At 28.7% G+C, this 16,377-nt stretch overlaps 3 protein-coding genes across 3 annotated transcripts; all 3 read left to right on the forward strand.

The window, feature by feature from the left end:
• The first annotated feature begins 364 nt into the window (after nt 1–364).
• LOC128957622 (tubulin alpha chain-like) lies at nt 365–2,209 on the forward strand. Its single transcript, XM_054303422.1, has 2 exons — nt 365–1,654; nt 1,720–2,209. The coding sequence occupies exons 1-2, from the start codon at nt 599–601 to the stop codon at nt 2,017–2,019; spliced, it is 1,356 nt and encodes a 451-aa protein (XP_054159397.1). The 5' UTR covers nt 365–598; the 3' UTR covers nt 2,020–2,209.
• Nucleotides 2,210–2,516: 307 nt separating this feature from the next.
• Nucleotides 2,517–6,873, forward strand: LOC128957612 (serine/threonine-protein phosphatase 6 regulatory subunit 3-like). Its single transcript, XM_054303410.1, has 11 exons — nt 2,517–2,898; nt 3,004–3,083; nt 3,280–3,867; nt 3,981–4,091; nt 4,176–4,566; nt 4,650–5,198; nt 5,287–5,384; nt 5,459–5,510; nt 5,616–5,853; nt 6,097–6,375; nt 6,466–6,873. The coding sequence occupies exons 1-11, from the start codon at nt 2,839–2,841 to the stop codon at nt 6,708–6,710; spliced, it is 2,691 nt and encodes an 896-aa protein (XP_054159385.1). The 5' UTR covers nt 2,517–2,838; the 3' UTR covers nt 6,711–6,873.
• Nucleotides 6,874–12,679: 5,806 nt separating this feature from the next.
• On the forward strand, nt 12,680–14,353 carry LOC128957626 (SIN3-HDAC complex-associated factor-like). The gene is made up of 4 exons (XM_054303425.1): nt 12,680–13,268; nt 13,400–13,634; nt 13,717–14,002; nt 14,098–14,353. The coding sequence occupies exons 1-4, from the start codon at nt 13,092–13,094 to the stop codon at nt 14,336–14,338; spliced, it is 939 nt and encodes a 312-aa protein (XP_054159400.1). The 5' UTR covers nt 12,680–13,091; the 3' UTR covers nt 14,339–14,353.
• The last annotated feature ends 2,024 nt before the right edge of the window (nt 14,354–16,377 follow it).

Below are 16,377 nucleotides of genomic sequence, written 5' to 3' on the forward strand. Positions count from 1 at the left end.
ATGATGACTCAGTGCTATACATATTAATACCATTACATTATAGACTCTAATATAGAGTAATACAGTGTTAGATAATATTGAGTGTAAAAACTTTTTTCCAATGACTTTGAGTGTTGTTTGTCTACAACTGTAATGTTGTCTAAACTGTAATACATTTATATTTCAAGAGTTCAAAGCACGCTATCGACCAATCATTAGATGATGACTACTATTACTGCATACAAGACTGTTCTAGAGGTCTGCATAAACTATGTATACGTTGTGTGTATTTTTGATTCAAAATTCAAAAATTGAATTTCTCTAACAAATACTTGACAATCATTGGTCGATTGAAATGCGTAACTCAAACTGTCAAACAATGCGGACCTCTAGTCCTAGGGTGTAGTCGTCCAGTGATTGGTTGATATATTTCTATATAAGGATTGACTGTATTTGTTGAGCGCTTTACTTACTATTTGTTTCACACAATTGTTTGGACTCTTTTGTTACCTAAAAGTCTAAATAATTTTGTATTTCAATTGCGGAGACATTTTTGTGTCAATTAATTACAATTCAATTTAAATTTTGATTATTAATTATCAACTAATTTGAAGACAAAATGCGTGAATGTATTTCAATACACGTGGGTCAGGCCGGCGTCCAAATGGGAAACGCCTGTTGGGAGCTGTACTGTCTCGAGCACGGCATTCAACCCGACGGTCAAATGCCCAGCGATAAGACCATTGGTGGCGGCGATGATTCGTTCAATACGTTTTTCTCGGAGACCGGTGCCGGCAAACACGTCCCCCGAGCAGTCTATGTCGATCTGGAGCCGACTGTTGTCGATGAGGTGCGCACCGGTACCTATCGTCAATTGTTTCATCCGGAACAGCTCATCACTGGCAAAGAGGATGCCGCCAACAACTACGCTCGCGGTCACTATACAATTGGCAAAGAGATTGTCGACTTGGTCTTAGATCGTGTACGCAAATTGGCCGATCAATGCACTGGTTTACAGGGTTTCCTTATCTTTCACTCATTTGGTGGCGGAACCGGATCTGGTTTTACCTCACTATTGATGGAGCGTTTGTCAGTTGATTACGGAAAGAAATCAAAGCTCGAGTTTGCCATATATCCGGCCCCACAGGTATCGACTGCCGTAGTCGAGCCCTATAACAGTATTCTGACCACACATACCACTCTCGAGCACAGCGACTGTGCCTTTATGGTCGACAATGAAGCTATTTATGACATCTGCCGCCGAAATCTGGACATTGAACGCCCCACTTATACCAATCTGAATCGTCTGATCGGCCAAATTGTGTCGAGTATTACTGCCTCACTTCGATTCGATGGCGCCCTGAATGTCGATTTGACCGAATTCCAGACTAATTTGGTTCCCTACCCGCGCATCCATTTCCCACTTGTGACCTACGCTCCGGTCATTTCAGCCGAAAAGGCTTATCACGAGCAGCTGACAGTCTCGGAGATTACCAACTCATGTTTCGAGCCGGCCAACCAAATGGTCAAATGCGACCCAAGACACGGCAAATACATGGCCTGTTGTCTCCTATACAGAGGTGATGTCGTGCCGAAGGATGTCAATGCAGCCATCGCTGCCATTAAGACCAAACGTAGCATTCAATTTGTCGATTGGTGTCCAACTGGTTTTAAGGTAAGATTTGGATTTGAATCAATTGAAGTAATTGATTAAACTAATCGGCTATTTGTAATGGTTAGGTTGGTATCAACTATCAGCCACCGACTGTTGTTCCCGGCGGTGATTTGGCTAAAGTACAGCGTGCTGTCTGCATGTTGTCCAACACGACAGCCATTGCCGAGGCCTGGGCCCGACTCGACCACAAGTTCGACTTGATGTACGCCAAGCGAGCCTTTGTGCACTGGTATGTCGGCGAAGGTATGGAAGAGGGAGAGTTCAGCGAAGCCCGCGAAGATTTGGCCGCTCTCGAGAAGGACTACGAAGAAGTGGGTCTCGATTCGACCGAAACCGGCGAAGACGAGGGCGGAGAAGAGTTCTAAACTCTCCGATGTTTTTAATTGAAACTCAGATTTTTTTTATTTAATTATATAAAAATACATTACAATTGATTGATTGAATACATTATTATTATATGATTAGTGCACCTAAAAAAACAAATCTGATTTTTATATTTCTAATGTCGTTTTATATTTATATATTTTTGATTAATTTGAATACTTAATTATAATAAAAATGAAATAATGCACATTTGTTTTAAGCACATAAATTGGTTTTTTTTGCTTAATTATTTTATTTGATTGAATATTAATTGATATTCAATAACTGATTGATTGTTAAGTTATTAGTTATTATTTTTTGTTGAATTACCGGTATTATAGTATTGAGTTAAACCCACTAACAAAATGACAATACAATTATTATTGAGTTTAAATTATAGGATAACTAAATGCATACGTTTTGTATGGAAGACGTGTCAAAAAATGTTTGATCTCTACAGTCATCCATGTTTTAGACGTCTCTATCTATTTGTATGTATTGAATGAATGAATGATTGATTGAATGCATTACCATTTGAGTGAACCATTGATTGGTGACATTCATGTGATTTCATACTAAATAATAATAATAATAATACAGTAATAACTTGAATGTAATGTCTGTATAAATAAATAATTAATTAACTGATTGTTTGGATCAATCAATCAATGAACTAATCCGATGACTGTACACAATCATTATCTCTCTCTCTATAACTCTTTGTAAAAAAACCAAACCATCATTTGGTTGGACCAATTGATTGATTTTTTGATTGCCATCGCTTGAAACACACAGACAAACACACAAACTTCTTGAGCAGAATGTTCTGGCAGTTTGACAACGGATTTGTCTCACAGATCGGAACCATACTCGACAAAGAGGTAAATTAGTTTTCATCCATTTATAATTGCGATCATGAATCGGTTCCCAATTATTAACGTCATTACCATTGACTTATTTAATGATTTTTTTTATTGTTTGACCAGAATGTCACTCTTCAGGAGCTTATGGATGAAGACGATATTCTTCAAGAGTGCAAAGCGCAGACCCAGAAGCTCATTGATTTGTATGTATTGTTTGTGTTGTTTTTAAATTTAAAAGACACCACAGTTTTTCTTGTCATTTAATTTTTGTTTATATATGATATTTGTTTTGTCATATAATTTATTCAAATCTATTGATACAATTGTTTTTGTATTATCTATTATTTTGACGACAATTAATAATATTTGTTGTTTTGTTTAATAATTATTTGATGACAGTCTAACTCGTCCGCCAATAATTGACGAAATGATAAATTTGATAACAAATGAGCCGCCAGTCTCTTTGGATCAACGGTTACGATTCAAATACGCTAACATTGCCTGCGAGATACTGACCACCGATGTGATGGCCATTGCCGATGCCTTAGTTGCCGACGACCAGATGCTCAACAAATTGTATAACTTTATCGATACAGACCGCCCATTGAATCCATTGATGGCCAGCTTTTTTAGTAAAGTCATGGGTGTGTTGTTTGTTAAGAAAACCGATTTTGTGTTTGACTTTCTAAAGTCTAAAGACTTGATTAGTTTATTATTGACTCATATTGAGACGTCGGCGGTCATGGATCTGATTCTTAAGCTTATCATTAGTGTCGATAATTTGGATCTCAGAAACATTATTATTAAATGGCTTCACGATAATGAACTGATACCGAAACTGTTGGCCATATTTAAGACGAATTGTTCGTCACAAAAGCATATAAATGCCGCTCAACTGATTTGTGACATAATTAAGATAACCCGTGAACACCAATCGCAATATCAGGACAATGTGGACAATGACCTGCTTTTAGATACACTCGAATCGTATGTTGTCTTCTAAAAGAGATTTATAAATGTTGTTTTATTTTGTGTTTTCATTGACTTCAAAATATATGATTGAAATATATATGAAAATATTTTATGTATATTTTTTATAGTACCGATACAGTGGCCGCACTACTGGACAACATTATAAGCTGTCGGACAGAGAGTAGTCTTGTTAGTGGCCTTACAATTATCCAATCACTTCTTGAATACAAACGGCACTGGTATTGATTGATGAAAATGATGTCTAATTTTTTGTTGATATTTATATTTATGATATGGTTTTTTTTTTTTGAATACCCAATTAGTATGAATATCAATATACAACAACACATAATGAGTCCACAGAACAATATAAACGAGTCTTCAGCCGAATTCGAAGGAATGCCCCAATGTTTTAGTCAACAAATGGCCAACAGAGTCGACGGCTGCGGCCAACCGACTGCTTTGGACACCGAGAGATTAGCCAAAAGTATTAGACAAGTAGAGGCAGCTATACTACCGCGATTGGAAGCGTTTTCGGACCTATTAGAGAATCCACCGAAACAGCAACCAATTCAGACCACTGTCGGTCTCATTGAGAAGCCATTGGGCGCCATACGTCTCGAAGTCGCTCATCTGATCACAGCTCTTCTGAGCACTAATGATGAGTCAATCAGAGAGAAATTGGCGCAAATGAATACATTGCCGATACTTATTGTATGTATTTTTTGTGAACAATAATTTTAATATCAATATCTATGGTTACGTTATGTTTATTTATTTTATTTTTTTAATCGCAGAACTTATTCTTCGAGTATCAGTGGAATAATTTTCTTCACAAACAAGTTGAACAATCAATCGCTTGTATACTAAATAACAACAATAATAATAATAATTGTAAATCCGGTTCAAATAGCAACTGTTCCACTCAATCGGCTGGTGATGAGCCAATGTCTTCGACGCCGATCATTGAATCTTCTTCTTTAGTCATACAACTGTTAACTCAGTGCCAACTCATTGATCGATTATGTGATGTGTTTGACGAGAAAAATAGTAATACAACAAACAGTAGTTATAATGAATCGGTAGAACCGAATGCTAGTAGTTATAAACCGAAACCGGGATATATGGGACACTTAGTAATTATTGCAAATCTAATTAAAGACAAATGTGACGACCAGTGTCTGCAAAAATATTTGTCGGCCGAAGTGTTTGATAAGTGGAAGAGTTTTGTTGATCAGACATTAGATAAGATTAACAAAATTCATAGCACACCGCTTGTCAATGAAATGCCTAATATGCCGATGGATGAAGAATCTCGTCGACAACAGGACACTACACTTCAACAGGTATTATATCATATAAATAGCAAATATATTACCAGTTAATTGAGTTTTTAATTAAACTTAAAATTTATAAATTATTATCTATTGTCAGGTATTTATGGACTATCAGATGCAGCAAATGACAAGAAATCTTTGCCAACAGATTACGTTTTCAGCCAATGAGTTCACCGAATTGAATGACAACATTCCGTATGTCGAAAAAAATAATATTACTATTTTAATAATGCGATTTTAATATATTTTTAAAAAATATATATTTATAGCAATCAAATTGATTCATTTACAAGAATTAATTTTAATTTTGACACTCATTTGGTAATAATATTTGATATCTTTTTTTAAAAAAACTCAAAACTTTTGTTTTCTAAATGTTTAATTTATCATTTTTTCTCTATATATATATATATTACGATTCAATAGCAACAAAAAGACAAGAGCTTACAGTTTGAAAAAATATGCGCCGAAAGAGCAAAAGATAGTATCGACACAAACAGTAGCGATGAAGAAGATCTCTGGGAAGATAGAGACCAGTCATTCAATAATCGTACCATGAATTCGGAGCCCAAGAAGTCTGTCTCTCTATTGAACGACGAAGCCTTTGGTTTTAATTCTTCCAATAATCGATACTTTAATCCCATGGATGTCGACCAAAGTGATCGTAAGCTATGATTTTGTTGTTGTTGTTATTACTACTACTGTATACTATATCGTCCTTTGTTTAAGACATTTACATTCAATGATGATAATGTTTATTAATACACAAATTATTGATTAATATAATGATACATTGCTACATAGTATCTGATTATGTAATTATTTACTTATAATTATTTAGTAAATAGCCATTAGATAGTAATTAATATTTTTTTTATTATAATCAATATATATACTCTATATATAGCCTGGTCTGATAGTGCAAATAGTGGCCCAGTAGCTATGGAAACATCAAACCCCTGGGAGGGTAGTTCGAGTGGTTCACAAGTATTGCCGACCAGTACGTCGGGGGCGGCGTCTTCGAACATAGAGGCCGACTCGTGGGCCGATTTTAGTGGCTTTTCAAACAATAATGATTTCAATTCTAACGAGTTTAGCTCATCAATGATAAGCACATCCACGACCAACACCACTACCGCTAGACATACATCAACAGAATCGTCGTTGTCATCACATTCAACGACCGGTAATTGTGTTTATACTAATTTGTAGTTCAAAAAAAATATGCTTAAAATTATAATTATTTAAAAAAAATTATAATTTAATAAATAAAAAGCATTTGCTGAGAGTACGTCCTGCGAACCATCGACAGCAACAGTGTTATCATCATCGGAAGCGGCGGCAGACTTTGGCGGCCCGAAACCACCGGCGACGATGACTACGACCATTAACTCATCATCACAAGCAACTGTGGCAACATATGCTTCGGCGGTCAACAATTCGCTGGTGACAGCAGACCAGGAAAATGCGGTCACTTCTTCTACAAGTGATTTATACATAGCTAACGGTCCCAATTCGTAAACAACAACAACAACAACAAAATAATTAAATTTATATATAATTGTTTTTATTATTTTTCTTTTTTTGTTGAAATCATTGTTTTTAGCGGTGATACTAAATATTTTGAACAATTCAAACCAATGCTTGTTATTTATATGTATATATATTGTGTATATATATATATAAACTAAAAAGATTGGATTTTAAATTTTAATTATTATTGATATTTAATTTCTATTAAAAAAACACCAATTGATTAAAATATAATCGAAATTTTCTTACAGTTATAAAAAAACAAAACACAAAAAAACATTAGAAGTTTTGACGTAAATTGCATTAAAAATGTTAATCAAAACTTGAAATTAGTTAGATTATATAGTTTGTTTATAAATAATAATAATAAATGTTAAGTTATTTAATTAAATAATAAAAAATCTACATTTTTACATATTCCTCATAATTTTATTTTATATTTATTGATATAAATTGATGAACGAAAGAGAGACTTATTTTATTTTTTAATTAATCATAACATTAAAATATAAATTATATATAAATAATTGTCGTTGGATTTTTTTTTTGATTATATATATATATTTAAATATATACTGTATATTTAATTTATAATTGTAAGAAACTATTTTTCAATTGATTTTAAAAAATAAGTATAAAAATAAAAAATATATTATAATTTTAGATTATTATCATTATTTTTACTCTACATTTCACGGGTATTATTACTTTACATATAATTTAACTATCGATTAATAATATAATTTTAAAAAAAAAAAACAAAAATTAAGTTTATAAGATTATAATGATTATTAATAAGATAGTGAAAACTCATTAAAAATAGTTATTATCATTAATTAATAATATGTTTATATTTATAAATTACACATATTATAGTATAATAGTATAAACATAAAATATTGACACCAAATTTAATTACACACACATTAAGAAAATTACTTTTAGTTATAACTTATAATTACAATTTGCAGGTTAAACATACAAACAAACAAACAAATAAACATAAACTTTGTTTTTAACTGCTATATCGATGTCAATATTTGAACATGTATAATTTATCTTAATCTTATGCATATTTAATTTGACAAAAAATATATATTATTTTAATTTTTATTTGTAGCGTAAATGTATGTTATTATTACTTTATTATTATTATTATTTATAATTTTGTTTGATTTTGTTTATTGATTAACTATCTATTTATTTATTTATTCCCATAATTTATGATTCATATAAACTTTTTTTTATAAAATTATATATCATATTAGACTTAATTAAATGGTGCGATATATACTGTTTATATGATTTTTTATTAGTGTTTTCTTTAGTTATTAATAATAATAATAAATATTATTAATATCTGTATCACTTGGATGTGATAGTGATAACTGTCCTAAATTTTATTGCTATCAAAATTTGTAACTTAAGATATGATGATATCATACAGTATCACATGAGTCTCTCTCTCTCTCTCTCTCTCTCGAAATACTATCAATAAAAAGTGATAACAAGATATTTAAGTCCCTAATGATAATAAATGGTGTGACCTTTATTATTATTATTAATAATATTAATATTAATGGTATATAACTTTATTGAATGAAAAAAAGTTGAATAATAAAAAAAACTGGTAAAATGATGTCAATTAAATGGTAACCCAATATTTTATTTATAATTTAGTCAATAGTTTAGTTTACCGGAGATTTGCAAAATTCACATTCAATGGCACGCATTCACTAAATAATTTCATTTATTTAATAATAACAGTATATTCTATACATTTGTATTTCAGTTTATATACTGTAGTATAGTTGACGAGGACTGGGATGTGCGCAAACACATCATAACTTCATTTATAGTTAAAACACATCGCATACCATACCATAGCTTACAATCCGGACTAAGATTTATCGATTTTTTTCTCTCTAAACACTTCCGGGTTTTCCACATTCAATACCCTTCTCTACAGTACATCTCACTCACTGATTCACTCACTCACTCACTCACTCACTCACTCACTCACTCACTCACTCACTCACTCACTCACTCACTCACTCACTCACTCACTCACTCACTCACTCACTCACTCACTCATTTAGACACAATTTTATTTTAAGTATAATCATTTATCCAATTTGAAAAATTATTTTTAAAAAAATATATTATTGCATTTATTATATTAAATAATTTATATATTATTTATTAATAGAATTTTAATGCTTTATATTTATATAATTTATCTATATATTTAAAAATAAGGAACACTTATTATTTTTAATATTATCATTAAAATTAAAATTAGATATCAACTATAAAATGCATTATTTTATTTTCAAATAAATAAAATAAAAAATTAATTTGTTTTTGTTTTTATTTCATTTGATTTAGTAGATTACATAAAATTATTATTGTGAAAAGTTGCGAATAAATAATTTATTATTGAAAAAAATATAATATAATGTAATTTATAATAACAATAAAAATCATACTAATTTATTTATTCATTTTTTTTATTATTATTATCGTTATTATAAAAAATTATTATAAGAGACCTAAATATTATTATAATATAATTTATTTCAGATTATTTCAAGTGTATTTATTTGGCAATTATTATTATTATTATTACTATTATTTTTAATAAGCCTTAAGATAAAATAATAATAATAATATGACATTTTCAAAGTGTATATCAGTTTTTATTTTTCCAGTAATAATAATAAGAGATTACAAATAATATACAGTATATGTAATACATATTGTAGATGTGCTTTAAATACTAAAATTATATTAATACATATGAATATATTATACTGTATTTATAGTACATTTAAAAACAGTTTGAATAAACACTTATATAAATACAATGTTTTTCTCAAAAGAAATCTCTGGTTTTTATATACCATTTTGATAAATGAATGCAAAGTTTATGACCAAAAATCAGGTCAAACTATTTGCGCAATCGGGTACTCAAAAACTGCATACCAGAAAAATCATACCCATAGTCACTACTTATATATACTTTATATTATATACCATTCCCTAGTAAACTATATATCTATATATACAGTATATATATATATATATAATTTTATATATACAATAGGCTCGTAAAATGTATGTGACATTGGATTGTACTTCAAAGTGAATTGAGATCAATACCAATGCTAAGGATGTGTTTTCCCATTTATAACATTATATATCGTATTTGGGTTTTCTGTGTCTAATATCGATCCACTCCTCTATAATAATAACTAACAATTTGTGTACTACTTTCAAATCAGACACTCACACAAAATTTGACAAAAATATTTCACTTTTGAAAATTTTAACTTATTTTTTTAAAAAAAATATTGAGTTGTTGTATCAATCAATTTCACTGAAAAAAATTTGGATTATTTAAAAAAAAAAACATTTAAAAACACACATAAAATATATCAATTCAATTCATTCAAAAAATAAAGTGGTTTATCTAAAAAAACTCTTTTTTGTTTGTTTGAAAAGTTATGTTATTATTATTATTATTATGATTATAATATTAAATAAATTTACAGAAAAAAGCTTAACATTTTGTTTGGCAATTAAAACTTTACTTAAATACTTAACTCTCTGTTAACGATCATTGAAGAGATTGATCCCATTTTTTCACTTGTTTTCCCACATAATGTCCTAAATTCCTATCCTTTCGACTCTTAAACTTAAACTGCTTTCTCGTAAATTTTTTATTTTATTATTTTTATTATTATTTATAAGCATATTATAGCATTCAAAACAATACAAAAATTATTTCACTCTTTTTTTTCATTAATTATCAATTTAGAGATAAATTGATTTCATTATTATTATTATAGAAAATTTTTCATCCAAATAAAATTATTTGTTTGTTATCTATATCTATCTATCTTTCTATGTGTGTGTGTGTTTTAAATGTATGYTTCAATATAAAATGCATGTGAAAAAAGCAAACAAACAAATAGCTGTCATTTATGATAGTTGTCATGAAATTTTTATATAAAACAAAAATAAATAAAAAAAACACAATAACAACAAAGTTTTATGACATAACATTTTGTAGATTTTTATTTGATTATGAGCTTTATATCCGACACAACACACACACATAACAATTGTGGCTCTAATATAATAAACAATTACATTATACCAAATGGTATTTATCACATTTTACCACAACTATTATATACGGAAAAGTTTATGTAAGTTTGTACTATAATTGATATAACATTATTTTTTGTGTATATATATTGTATGCATTTTATATAAATTTATGATATCTATACTGCATTTGTATAAAATTTTTATATATATATACTATTAATGTTATGTTATTTGAACCACAATCTCATTAAAACGCGAAAAATTATTTTTATTTGCTTATATTTACTACATGTATATATTTATATATATTTGTTCTATTATTTATAATAAATTTAAAAAAATAAATAAATTTATGTATAACAAACAAATAAACATCAAATAAATAGCTAATGCTATTAAAGTAAATTTAAATCCTAATTTAAATCTCTCTCTCTCTCTCTCTCTCTCTCTCTCTCTCTCTCTCTCTCTCTCTCTCTCTCTCTCTCTCTCTCTCTCTCTTTAATCATAATTATTTAACTTTGCATAAAACATATACAAATATTTTTTTCGATAACAACATACATATTGAATACATTTGTTGAATACTAACATATATTTTGTTTTTTCTTCTTCTTCAGCGATAAGAAAAAGTGTAACGACTTTTCATTTTATAAGTTAATTGATTTTAAGTCAATGGACTCAATATATAATAGATATGTATGTATTAAACTTCATTAACAGTTTAATAAACTCGAACTTAAAAATATTTTTTGTTGGAAAATATTTTTCTTGTTTTTTTCTCTCTATTAAATAAAAATATAAAAAAATTTACATTTTTATAATTCTCTCTCTCTCTCTCTCTCTCTCTCTCTCTCTCTCTCTTTCTCTCTAAATAGTTTTGATATGCAGTGTGTAATAAAAATAACTAACTACTAATAAATTGATTATTTAATATATATATACTGTATATAAATGAACTCTTCCTATAAAATAGCTATTAATTTATCCAAAAATCACCTTGGGGGTAATGAATTGTGAAGGACTTAATCGGCACCAAAAAAACATATAAATTATTAACCATAATGTCATTGAAAATTTATTTAACACTCACTAACTATTTAGAAATTATAAGATAAAAAATATATATTTAATATTAAAACTAAATTTTTATAAATTAAACAATATGTGTATATATATCATATAATATTTAGAAATATATAAAATTTATAGTGAAATATAGGCGCTGCTAATGAATAACAAAAATAATAAAAATTTGATAATAAAATATTTTATATATGTGTTAACATCAAACCACTTTTAATCAATACTTTTCTAACAAAAATAATAAAAATAATAAATTTTAGATTTGATTTGCAAATAGATTTTTCAAATATAACACACAACTGTTTACTGAATATATACCGTATATTACTGTATATAATATATATTTAACGGTAAACTCTCGGTCTCAATGAGTTAACTCAACTCAACACAAAAAACCTAAATATTTATCAAATTATAATATAAAATAAAATAATTTTTCTTAATTTTTATTAAGCATTCAATGATGAAGTAAAAAAAATGCAACGTTAATACTTATGTAGGAATCAAGTGTTAGCTGTTTATACAGTTAAGGGACTGTTAGGACTGGTTTGGCATTGGGTTGGCATTGGCTCTACTGTACTGTTAGATTCTGTATAATACAATATATTATATATACAACACTATAGTATATTCATTGAATTCAGTACATACTAGTAGTATAATATATATACTATACACACACTTTGATAGATAGTGGCTTTAATAGTATACTAGAAGTTATAGTAGAAAATGTTAGCTAAATATAAAACTGGGTCACTATGACTGTCATACATGTATGTACTGTAGTAGTGAAGTGAAGTGCCTGTGTGTATGTATGTATGTATGTATGCCTTTCCAATATATTCCTAATGCCTGTGCACTCAATAGTAGCAGTGAACCTATTTCCTCAACCAGACCATCAAAATCATTGATTTGTTTTTCACCAGTCAGTCAGTCAGTAGTTTTCCGATTTAATATCATATATCAGTACTGCGAGTCTGGAAATACACAGTTATCACCCCATATGTGATCCATTATTCTTTAGAGAGAGAGGGAGAGAGAGAGAGAGTGACAATTACCATAACGTTGATGTGGAAGTAGCGACAAATTGTTGTATTAATACAGTAAACTGCTGTGCGGTTGTGTTTTGTTGTTATTGTTGGAAGTGTCTTCAGGTGATGAGTTGTAGCAATGTTTAGCTTTCATAAGCCGAAAATTTACCGATCGATACACGGCTGTTGTATCTGTAAGGCCAAGTCGTCGTCGTCGAGGTTTACCGACTCCAAGAAATATGAGCCGGAGTTTGAAAAATGTTTCAAAATTATTGAACACAGAAGTGGAGAGATATGTAATGCCTGTGTTCTTCTGGTAATTGATTTGTTTTAAATGTTTTAATTGATTTGTCATTTGTCACCGACAACTGTGACAGTCTGTATGTTTGTGACCCCAACCGGACACAAGTGTCAATCAATCATTGAATTGTTTTTGATTTTTTTCAGGTAAAACGTTGGAAAAAGTTGCCGTCAAATACGACCCGCAATTGGCATCATGTAGTAGACGCCCGGGCAGGTCCGGGAACTAAGTCGGTTAAGCCAAAACTTAATTATAACACAAATGACAACTCACTGAGAAGTACAACGACACCGTTGGATCAATTGGACAACAGCTCAAACAATCGTAAACCTCATGTCAATTGTCACCATAAACAGAATACTACCAATAATAGCAATAAAGGTATGGATTTTTTGTTGTTATTTAATAAAACTGTTTGACATATTTGCTGACCATTTGATTCCGTAATTTATATGAATTGAAGGCTTACGCCGTCGTAACCCAATTCGTGATCAGACATCGAGTCCTGAGGGCTCTGATTCGTCCGATACGGACGATGACATGGAAGAAGACATCGATGACATTGACGAGGAAATGGAGGTCAGGAGTATCACTAAAAAAGAGATAACAGAGTGCAGCAAACGATCGCTTATTGGTCGCACTACCGGCCGGTCAACGAAAGCCACTGCAAACATCAACCGCAAGACTGAATGCGATTCGCCAACAAATACAGCAATCACTTCATTCTTGGACATGTCTTTCTGGAAAAAGTATGTCATTTACTTATTTGATTAAGACATTCATCTGTAGATTATTATTTGACATTTGATTTTACTGACAATTGATTTGTTGTTTCAAAAAAAAGAGAGAAGATCTGCTGCGGAATCATATTCAAAGGGCCCGACAATGAAGTGCTAATATATCCGAAACTACTTGAGCCGTGCTATTGTCGTAGGCGAAAGTCAAATCTGCTAAAACCAAAGCTGTCATCAATTGGCAACAGCGGTAGCAGTGATGCCGACACGGGATCAGTTGGCTCGTCGTCGCTCATCGACGCCGAAGATGCCAACAGTAACTCAAGTTCTGGCAATATATCACTCATTTAACGAACACATAATTTAGGCAAAAATAATTTATAGCTTATTATTAATTTTATTATCTATTGTTGTTTTAATTAGTTTAATATTATATATATATAATTTGTTGCATAGCTTTTTAATTTATTCATATTGTTTTTTTTTTGTTAAAAAAAATATTTAACTATTATTATTATATGTATATTGAGTTGTTTTATCGGTTAGATGTTTTTAGATGAAAAAAGATAATTTTTAATACATGTTATCTCAATTGATTGTTTACACCAAAACACTGCCCAAAAATGATAATGCAATTGTTATTTCATTATACAATATTATTCACATAAACAATAATATCATTAGACTTAAAGAAAAATTTGGGTATTGGGTTACTATATGTCTAGGTGTTAGCCAATTGTTATTTATAATATATATATATTTATTATTGTTAATTATATGGTAATTATAATAATCAGCGTATGATTTAATAGGTGTTAACATATAATAATAATAATGACATGAAATTAGTCGACACTAATTAAATATTTAGATATTATTGTCTTTATATTGAGTATATGTTGGTTTGATGCCCAACACGACAACTGGGTAACTAACGATAAAACTGGACCTCAATGTGTGACAAACTAATTGAAAAAAACAAACAAACAAACCATTTGTCATTATAAATATATCTCAATAGTACACAAATTCATGCAAATTTTTATTAATTAATTACATTACCATTTAGGAGACACACTGCCATTGTTTTTAAATAATTATTATTATAATAACTATACGATAACAATGATTGTAAATATTTTTTAGCTTAAAAGCGAGTTCAATATCACATATTTTAATGCATAAAATATGACTATATATATACACTACTGTATATATATATATATAATTATAAATTAATTTATTGTCTAATAATTTGCTGACATTCAATTTTTTTATTGAAAAGAAAATTGATTGAAAAAATAAAATTATAATGTCTTGCAATTTTACAATAAGACACAATCATTAAGGTATTGACATTGAACTCGGTTTCATATAATAATTAAAAACTTAATGAAATATTAATGTTATAAAAAAATTAAATATTATGTATATATTAATATATTTATTAATTAAGGAGATTTTCATTCTCCTGTTAAGTAATTAATATTATATATTCAATATATATTATTATTATTATTAACTCATACCCCGGTGACTGTTTGTGGTTTAGTCTTATGGTATATGAATGACCAACTGTTTGGTTCATTGGATTGACCTCCGAAGTTAATGGTCAATCGGGTGACCAAATTAGTGTCTGGATTGTGATTGATTGATATAACCAATTTAAATGAGTCTTACAAAAACAAAATAATGCAATTATTATAAATAATATATTGATATTAAATTTTAAGGAATTTATTTATATATATTATTTATTTTAGATGAATATATATATTTAATGTTTGCAATTATATACAGATATTATATACAAATATTTAGAGAATTTTTATTTACACGACTGATCTCTTGACCTTAAAATACAAAACACATTGTTTTCATATAAATGTTAACAATAAAAATGATAAAATAATTGTAATACAGTATATATATATAATAAGATTTAGTTGTTAAACATATATTGCAATATTTATAACTTATTGTTTTTAAACCAAGAGTTATTTTAAAATATACATATATTGTTATAATTTATTGTTGTTAATACTAATAATAATTACGATAATATTAATTAATATTATTGCTAATCAAAAAAACCAATAAACATTTTGTTGTCAGCGTTTACCTCAAAACATATATACAATGAAAAAAATAACTGATTAATTGCACAAAAAATTAATTATTAATAGATTTAAAAAACAATATATAATTTATGTTTAGAAAATAAAACTTACAGACATTGCCAAACCTCAGGATTTATAATTGAATTTTATTGGCAATTTGGTTGATATTATATAATAATATATATCTATATATATATTTAATTATATAAATTATTTTATGTAAGGTTGCAATTGTATTTATTTTCGGGTATTCAATATTTATTAATACCA

Source organism: Oppia nitens, unplaced genomic scaffold (genome assembly GCF_028296485.1).
Source record: "Oppia nitens isolate AA-2021 unplaced genomic scaffold, nextdenovo-longstitch-racon4-pilon3 scaffold3_pilon_pilon_pilon, whole genome shotgun sequence".
NCBI lineage: Eukaryota > Metazoa > Arthropoda > Arachnida > Sarcoptiformes > Oppiidae > Oppia > Oppia nitens.

Excerpts from the sequence above, each read along its gene's own strand:
- LOC128957612 (XM_054303410.1), top strand. The coding sequence starts at position 2,839 with ATGTTCTGGCAGTTTGACAACGGATTTGTCTCACAGATCGGAACCATA. Across the intron at positions 2,899-3,003 it reads GAACCATACTCGACAAAGAG|AATGTCACTCTTCAGGAGCT; the intron begins GTAAATTAGTTT and ends TTGTTTGACCAG. Across the intron at positions 5,199-5,286 it reads AGGACACTACACTTCAACAG|GTATTTATGGACTATCAGAT; the intron begins GTATTATATCAT and ends ATCTATTGTCAG.
- LOC128957622 (XM_054303422.1), top strand. The coding sequence starts at position 599 with ATGCGTGAATGTATTTCAATACACGTGGGTCAGGCCGGCGTCCAAATG. Across the intron at positions 1,655-1,719 it reads GGTGTCCAACTGGTTTTAAG|GTTGGTATCAACTATCAGCC; the intron begins GTAAGATTTGGA and ends TGTAATGGTTAG.
- LOC128957626 (XM_054303425.1), top strand. The coding sequence starts at position 13,092 with ATGTTTAGCTTTCATAAGCCGAAAATTTACCGATCGATACACGGCTGT. Across the intron at positions 13,635-13,716 it reads TACCAATAATAGCAATAAAG|GCTTACGCCGTCGTAACCCA; the intron begins GTATGGATTTTT and ends TATGAATTGAAG. Across the intron at positions 14,003-14,097 it reads GACATGTCTTTCTGGAAAAA|AGAGAAGATCTGCTGCGGAA; the intron begins GTATGTCATTTA and ends TTCAAAAAAAAG.